General features: G+C 43.9%; 1 protein-coding gene across 1 annotated transcript in view; it reads left to right on the forward strand.

Moving 5' to 3' along the window:
• Ppp2r3a (protein phosphatase 2, regulatory subunit B'', alpha) overlaps positions 1-9,000 on the forward strand; it is an 84,556-nt gene that overhangs the window by 53,501 nt on the left and 22,055 nt on the right. Inside the window, exons 6-7 of the mRNA XM_013034660.1 lie at positions 711-813; positions 4,523-4,597. Coding sequence (XP_012890114.1) covers positions 711-813; positions 4,523-4,597 — 178 coding nt within the window. The remainder of the gene's footprint in view (positions 1-710; positions 814-4,522; positions 4,598-9,000) is intronic.

Consider the following 9,000-nt stretch of genomic DNA (forward strand, 5'->3'; position numbering starts at 1 on the left):
CTCCTGAGTAGATAGGATGACAGGCGTGAGTCACCAGTATCTGGCTTAAAAATTTTTTTGAGTGAGGGACTTGTGTAACCAAAAGTGGTTTTAGAGATGAGCCATCTGTAGTAATAGATGAATGTTGAGGTCTGGTGGGATATTCTTTGCTTCACAGCATAAGATTTTGAAACCCACACTTGGTAATACAGTAGAAATTGGGAGAAACAGCCATCTAGAACACTTTGATAAAAATCTTCAGAAGTCCAGCATTGCAGTCTGTATTCGAGAGACCTAATACCCCCAGCTAGAAACTTGGCAATTGTCATGGATTTCTCTGACTTCTCGCCTCTACACCCATCAAGAACAATCTTGAAGTTGGGCACCAGTGGCTCATGCCTATAATCCTAGCTACTCGGGAGGCTGAGATCTGAGGACCGAGGTTCAAAGCCAGCCTGGGGAAGGAAAGTTGGTGAGACTCTTATCTCTATTCAACCACCAGAAAACCAGAAGTGGTGCTCTGGCTCAAAGTGGTAGAGTGCTAGCTTTGAGCAAAAGAGCTCAGGGATAGCTCCCCGGCCCCAAGTTCAAGCCCCACAACGGACTAAAAAAAAAAACAACCAAACTTGACTCTTAACCTAAATGGCCTTAGATCAGCCTGGAAGTCCCCGCTGCTAGTGCCTGTCATTTTTCAGAGTAGCAGATCTTCCTAACTGGTGTTTGTTTTGTAGGTTGCTGACTAACCATCATGATGACGCCTCTAAGTTCATCTCTCTTCTGGCAAAGCCCAGCGGTAGCTTTCTAGAACAAGAGGACTTCGTCCCTTTACTTCAGGTAACATTTGCTTTTGAAAATAACTTCTATGTATAGAGTATCAGAAGTCTTTCATACACATTAACTGAGCTACACAAACCTGGAGGTCAGATTTCTTCAAAAGTGGCTTTGACACTTTTTTGAGCCATAAAATCCTTTTGTCAAATGAAATTTAAAATAGAATCCTACTATAAAAGAAGTAAGAGATAAAAGCAGGGCTATTCCCTGCTGCAGAAAGGAGAGGGGCCTTCAGTCTCCCACCTCCTCACCAGCTTCCCCCCCCCCCCGCCGTGATCACTGAAGCATCTTCAGAAATCTTAAAAACCAAGGTTGGAAAACACTGACTTACAGTTAAGAAAAGCAAAAAAGAAGGCTGTGGAATAACCAGGCCTAATGTCATGAACCCCAGAGTCTTCACTCGGACATTCCCAACTATTTGATGTCAGCACCCTTCTAAAAAGTTTGGGTTTTTATAATTTTCAACCCAAGACTTATTTAAAATATAAAAATAGGATAGGAAGAAAGGACCACTAAATATAAAATCAAAACTGAGAGCCAGGTGCCAGTGACTCACGCCTGTCATCCTAGCTACTCAGAAGGCTGAGATCTGAGGATCGAGGTTCAAAGGCAGCCTGAGCAGGAAAGTCTGTGAGACTCTTATGTCCAATAAATCACTCAGAAAACCAGAAGTAGCGCTGTGGCTCAAGTGGTAGAGCACTCACCTTGAGCTGAAGAACTCAGGAACAGCGCGCAGGCCCAGAGTTCAAGCCCCACGACCAACAACAACATCAAAAACACATACACACACACACTGAGAGCTACAAAGACTCTAAAAGTAGTTCCCAGATTCTAAAAGTAGTCAGGAGAGTTAAGAAAAACTACTTAAGAAAAGAACGTAAAACCTGTGAAAACACTCCAGTCTGGGAATAAGGACAATAGTCCTTGCTCCCTTTAGCAGATTTTAGCAAGATCAGTGATTTATATTATTGGCATAGATTACTTTTACTCATCCAGAAAACTCATGTAGAGTACCTTTCACTGATGGAACCAGATGAATGATAGATAGATAGATTTTCTTTAATTTTTTTTTGCTTAACCTCAGGGCCTAGGGCACTGTTCCTGAGCCTCTTCTGAGCACTCTACCACTTGAGCTACAGTACCATTTCTGGCTTTTTCTGTATATGTGGTACTGAGGAATCAAACCCAGTGTTTCATGCATGCTAGGCAAACACTCTACCACTAAGCCACATTCCCAGCCCTGATATATTTTTATATCAGAAAAGATAAGTCTTGAGCCAGTACCTGTGGCTCATGCCTGCAATCCTAGCTACTCAGGAATCTAAGATCTGAGGATTGTAGTTCAAAGCCAACCTGGGCAGGAAAGTCCAAGACAGTCATATCTCTAATTTTCCACCAAAAAATCCAGACATGGAGCTGTGGCTCAAGTGGTTAGAGCATTAGCCTTGAGCAAAAAAGTTCAGAGACAGTGCCCAGGCCTTGAATCCAAACCCCAATACATGTAGCGATATAAATAAATCATTGAACGGGGAGAAGAGTTAAAACTTCTATGCAGAAAAATTCCAAAGAATTCAGTATAGTCCACCATTTAAGGGAGGAACGTAACTCTCCATTCCTGAGGGATATACTGTGTGTGGCAATCCCAGGGACAGCTTGGGAGAGTTGGGTGTGCAGTGGAGAACCCAGCAAACAGCTTCAGCTTGGTGATCAAGGCCACTATCAGCAGTCATAAATCATGTTGATAGTGTGTCCCCTTGACAGGATATGATGAAAATGGCCCATCACCTCTGCAATCTTCTCCTACAACCCATTAAACCCCAACTCATCATGAGAAAATCATCAAATTCCATTCCAGAAACAACCTATATAGACCCAACATGTCTAGGTCATCAGAAACAAGGAAAGTCCGAGAAACTGCCCCAGCCAAAGGAAGCTCAGGAGAAAAGACAACTAAAGCATAATGGGAATTCCTAGAACAGAAAACAGACACTAGGTAATATGATGTATGGGTTTATTAGGTTTATTAGTGGGAATATGTGCCATTCTAAGGTAAGAGTTTAATAATAGAGGAAATTTTGGTGTGGGATATTTGGGAACTCTGTATTGTATTTCTCAAATTTTCTGTAAATCTAAAACGTGATAATAAACAGGAAAATCCACAAGAATCAATGATAAAACTGACTTGGACAATGAAAGAGTTCAGTAAAAATAAATTGAAACTTCTTTGTACAACTAGTTAATAACAGATGGATGGATAGATAGATAGATAGATAGATAGATAGATAGATAGATAGATAGATAGATAGATTAGATAGATAGATAGATAGATAGATAGATAGATAGATAGATAGATAGATAGATAGATAGATAGATAGATCGATGAGGATCGCAGTTCAAAGCCAGCCCTGGCAGGAAAATTCCTGAGACTCTTACCTCCAATAAACCATTCAGAAAACTGGAAGTGGTGCTGTGGCTCAAAGGGTAGAGCACTTACCTTGAGCTGAAGAGCTGAGGGACAGCAGCTCCCAGGCCCAGAGTTCAAGCCCCACAACCAACCAACCAAAAAAAAAAAGCTCAGGGACAGTGCCCAGGCCCAGGGTTCAAACCCCAGGACTGGCAAAAATAAAAAAGGGGGGTGGGGGGAGAGGTAGGGCTGAGAATGTGGCTTAGTGGTAGAGTGCTTGCCTAGCATGCATGAAACCCTGGGTTCGATTCCTCAGTACTACATAAAGAGAAAAAGCCAGAAGTGGTGCTGTGGCTCAAGTGGTAGAGCACTGGCCTTGAGCACAAAGAGGCTCAGGGACAGTGCCCAAACCCTGATTTCAAGCCCCAGGACTGGCAAAAAAAAAAAAAGTAATAAAATAGGGAATGATGAAATGATGAATTAACAGTGAAAATTAATAGATCTTCCACTGGATCCAAATTTGGATTTACCTTCCCACCTATTAACCAAATAAGAAATGGAAGTGATTTTCAGGAGACTGGACATGGGCATCAGAAAAGAGGCAGAAAACAAGGTGACCTTGATGACAGAGAGCTTGTAGTCCAGATAGGGTCCAAACCAAGAAATGGGAGGTTGTGGGCTTGCTGAATTCAGGACACAGTTGGAAGTCCTGGGGAAACAAAGGCAGGTAGAACTCTCAGGACAAAGTACCAAAGAGGAGAGAACCGCCAAAGGGGACAAGCCCCCAAAGAACCCCAGAAGCTTCTCCATGAGTATTTAGCAGAATACTGAAAAGCAAGTATATGTGAGGAAAGTAACAAGAAGAAAACCAGGCTGGGATACCCTCAGATTACATGGGGGGTTAGGGGGCAGGCTTTGGCTGGAACAGTCCTAGAGTCTTGTTTCAGAAGTGAGGGATCGCCAGGCACCAGTGACTCACACCTGTAATCCTAGCTAACCAGAAGGCTGAGATCTCAGGATCATAGTTCAAAGCCAGCCTGGCAGGAAACTACTCAAAAAAGCCAGAAGTGTTGCTGTGGTTCAAGTGGTAGAGCACTCACTTTGAGCAAAAGAATGTCCTATGCAACAGAAGCAGGAAACTACAGTTAATAATCAGGAGGAAAAATAAAACTGATGTAAAACTAACATCGATGTTAGAATTAGCTGTTAAGTACCTTAAAGCAGATGTCTTAAGTAAATTGCCTGTCTTCAGAATGTTAAGGAGGAGACGGAAGATAGATTTTAAGCAGACTGTTGGATCTTTTTCAGGATGTGGTGGATACACACCCTGGCCTTACGTTCCTAAAAGATGCTCCAGAATTCCACTCCCGATACATCACCACGGTAGGCTGAATCTGATTGGGTCTTTGTTTTGTTTTTGTCAGTCATGGGACTTGAACTCTGGGCCCGGGCGCTGTCTCAGGTCTTCAGCTCAAGACTACGCCACTTCCAGCTTTTTCTGCTTACATGGTGCTCAAGAATCGAGCCCAGGGCCTCATGCATGTGAGGCAAGCCCTCTACCACTGAGCCACCTTCCCAGCCCAGAACTTCATTCTTTGTCCTTAAATTGGCTCTCTTTCTTTGCCTGTATAAAACTTGGAAGATTTTTTCATCTGAGCCAGATGTTGTAGTGACAAGACTCTCTCAGAAGTTATTGGTGCTCATTAACCACACACTGTACTAACCTGATCTCTACCACGATCAACCTCCAAACAATTATTAAGTCAAGTAAGGTCAGTCCTTTTCTTACCTGCCAAGACTTTCTGCCCTCCTATTCCTGCAGCCTTGCCTGCCTTGTAACTTCACCTCCCAATTCCTTCCTGTTTCTCGCTATAGCTAAGCACCAAACTCGAGGCACTGTGTTCTTCCTCTCTGAACAGCCTACTCTGTAGATTTCTATCCTCACTAATGCAGAAACCTGTTCAGATATTCCCCATTTGCTCTGCCTTCCTCCACAATGCTCTACTTCCCTACGTCACATGCACCAGCTTTCTGTGAGTCTTTCAAATAAGCAATGAGATTTAAAATAATTCATGACACCGGTGCTAGGTGGAAATATTTTTCCACTCAGCTTGCTCAGGTGGAGTCCTAGTGATATATTCAGAATCCGCATTGAATTGAGCCGAATCCATCCTTTTAGGCTGACATGGGGGATGTCAGTCACCGAGACCCTGGCACTGATGTTTTTACTAAGATGACTAAGCTGTTTGTTGGACATTTCTCATCACTTAGAAGTCCAAATTCTACAAAAGGCCATGAATACATTTCAGAGCCACATTAACTGAAGAGTGCATTCATAATCCATGGACAACCACTGCTTGCCAAGTGGAGCTCAGGCTTCCGCATGAGAATATCTCTGCAATTTCAGCCTGCATCTCATCTGCTTTCTTTTTTTGCCAGTCCTAGGGCTTGAACTCGGGGCCTGGGCACTATCCTTGAGCTTCTTTTGCTCAAGGACAGCACTCTACCACTTGAGCCACAGCACCACTTACAGCCTTTTTTATTTACATTGGCACTGAGGAATTGAACCCACGGCATCATGCGTGCTAGGCAAGCACTCTAGCACTAAGCCACCTTCCCAGCCATCACAACGAGCCTCCAAACAGAGCTACCAAGCATTTCCATGCCTGCTGGCCTCTATTCACTGATTATGAGTGTGTTTCCATTCCAATAGATAGATAAGAAAGGCAGCTGACTTACCATTCAATGTGTCTGTGCAGTTGGCAGGACACCCCCTAGTAAAGATTTTTAGTTTCATTCCTCCCACTAGTAGTAAGTAATTATTCTGTGTTTTGTTTTGTTTTGTCGGTTGTGGGACTTGAATTCAGGGCCTGGGCACTATCCCTCAGCTCCTTTTGCTCAAGGCCTAGCATGCTCCCACTTAAGCCACAGCACCACTTCCAGCTTTTTCTGGTGGTTCGTTGGAATAAGAGTCTCATAGCCAGGGGCACTGGTGGCTCACACCTGTCATCCCAGCTACTCAGGAGGCTGAGATCTGAGGATCACGATTCAAAGCCAGCCTAAGCAGGAAAGTCTGTGAGACTCTTATCTCCAATAAACCACCAGAAAACTGGAAGTGGCGCTGTGGCTCAAGTGGTAGAGCGCTCACCTTGAGCTGAAGAGCTGAGGGACGGCGCCCAGGCCCAGAGTTCAAGCCCCACGACCCACACCACATACACAAAAAGTGATTTTTTTTGTCAGTCCTGAGGCCTGAACTCTGGGACTAGGCACTGTCCCTCAGCTCTTCAGCTCAAGGCGAGCACTGTACCATGTGAGCCACAGCCCCACTAATGGTTTTTTTTTTTTGCTTATGTGGTGCTGAGGTATTGAACCCAGAGCCTCATGCATACAAGACAAGCACTCTACCACTGAGCCACCTTCCCAGCCCGTGAGCGATTTTTATTAATCTAAAAGTGGTAGTTGGGTGCCAGTGGCTCACATCTGTAATCCTAGCTACTAAGGATGCTAAAAGTCAGGATCGTGGTTCAAAGCCAGCCCAAATAGGAGTCTATGAGGCTCTTATCTCCAATTAACCATCAGAAAACTATAACTGGCTTTGTGGTTCTAAGTGGTAGAGCACTAGCCTTGAGCATAAAAGCTCAGGGACAGTGCCTAGGCCTTCAGTTCAAGGCCCACAACCTACCAAAAAAAAAGTTGACCTGAACTTGGAAATGCAGAACCATGTAGAGCTAGCAGTGCATGCTTTGACCACCAGGTGGCAGCCCTGCCTTGGTCTTGTAAACACTGACTCAGTATTAAGGAAGTCCAATGGTGCTGATGAAGTGGGTTTACTGAGGAAGATGGTTAGGCTAAAGGAAAATGGAATGCCTTGTATGGTATTTAAGAAGCAGGTTAGAAGGGACAGGGGCTGGTAGCTCATGCCTGTAATCCTAGCTATTCAGGAGGCTGAGATCTGAATATGGCTGTTACTTTTTTTTGCCAATGGGGACTGGCGACTTTTATCTGCAATTAACCACCACAGAACCAGAAGTGGCACTGTGGGTCAAAAAGGTAGAATGCTAGCCTTGAGCAAAAAGCTCAGGGACAGCACCCAAGCCCTGAGTTCAAGCCCTACACCAACAAAACAAACAAAATCAGGTTAGGAGAAGCTAAAGTGATTCCTAACAAACCTATTACAAATTTTCAAATTCTGTCCAAAAGAATGAAAAAGGATGGCATGTGGAGAGTCATGTGTTTACTTTTTATATTATAATGCCTTTTCCCTCAGAGCAATTCACAACATTTGAATACTTATCGGCTATGAAAATAAAATAAAGGCCGGTGCTGGTGGCTCACGCCTGTCATCCTAGCTACTAAGGAGGCTGAGATCTGAGGATCACGGTTCAAAGCCAGCCCGGGCAGGAAGGGCCATGAGACTTTTATCTCCAGTGAACCACCAGAAAACCAGAAGTGGTGCTGTGAGTCAAAGAGCTGAAGAGCTGAGGGAACAGTGCCCAGGCCCAGAGTTCAAGCCCTACAACCAACAAAAAAAGAAAAGGAAAAGTTTTTAAAAGGAAAAAGAAATATAAATAAGCCAAGGTGAATATAAAGTTTAGTAGTTGTAAGGGCAACAGAACACTTCTAAAAACAATATAAAATATTTGATATATAAATACAAATCTTATATAGGAAACAGTTTAAATACTCAAAAATCAAGAAATAAGGGCAAAAACTAACGTTGTTTAACAAGAAAATTTTGGTATATAGATTGAAATTGTCTGAGAGGTAACATGTAATTATGACAAATGAGATCTTAATGTTTATTTTCATATATGATTTCTAGGCTAACTTTTTTTCTTTTTTTTCTTTCTTTTCTTTTTTTTTTCTTTTTTTTATTTTTGTTAGTCATGGGGCTCGAACTTGTCCCTGTGCTCTTCAGCTCAAGGTGAGCACTCTATCACTTGAGCCACAACACCTCTTCCGGTTTTCTGGTGGTTCATTAGAGTTAAGAGTCTCAGGGCTGGGAAGGTGGCTCAGTGGTAGAGGACTTGCCTTGCATGCCTGAGGTCCTGGGTTCGATTCCTCAGCACCACATAAGCAGAAAAAAAAATCCGGAAATGGCGCTGTGGCTCAAGTGGTAGAGCGCTAGCCTTGAGCTGAAGAGCGGAGGGACAGTGTCCAGGCCCAGAGTTCAGGCCCCACGACCAGATCCCCCCCCCCAAAAAAAAGAGTCTCATGGACTTTCCTGCCCAGGATGGTTTTGAACTGTGATCCTCCTATCTCAGCCTCCTGAGTAGCCAGAGTGACAGGTGTGAGCCACCAGTCCCCGGCTTAAAACTTTTCTTAATGAACTGCCAAGACATTATTTCTTTTCTTTCGAACCAGTAATAAAAGTGCTTGCATAGCAAGCATGGGGCCCTAGGTTCAAACCCCACTCTGGCAATGGAGTGGGAGGGGGAGAGCCTAGAATCACATAAAAATGAACTGGGCTCAGTGGTTCAAGCCTCTAATACTAGCTATTTGGGGAGTCGAGATTATCTCTCCAATTAGCTATTCAAAAAACAGAAGTGGTGCTGTGGTTCAAGTGGTCAAATGCTAGCCTTTAGCAAAAAAAGCTCAGAGAGCCGGGCGCTGGTGGCTCACGCCTGTAATCCTAGCTACTCAGGAGGCTGAGATCTGAGGATCGTGGTTCAAAGCCAGCACGGGCAGGAAAGACCGTGAGACTCCTATCTCCAATAAACCACCAGAAAACCGGAAGTGGCGCTGTAGCTCAACTGGTAGAGCGCTCGCCTTGAGCTGAAGAGCTG

Source organism: Dipodomys ordii, unplaced genomic scaffold (assembly GCF_000151885.1).
Source record: "Dipodomys ordii isolate 6190 unplaced genomic scaffold, Dord_2.0 Scaffold193, whole genome shotgun sequence".
Taxonomy (NCBI): Eukaryota; Metazoa; Chordata; class Mammalia; order Rodentia; family Heteromyidae; genus Dipodomys; species Dipodomys ordii.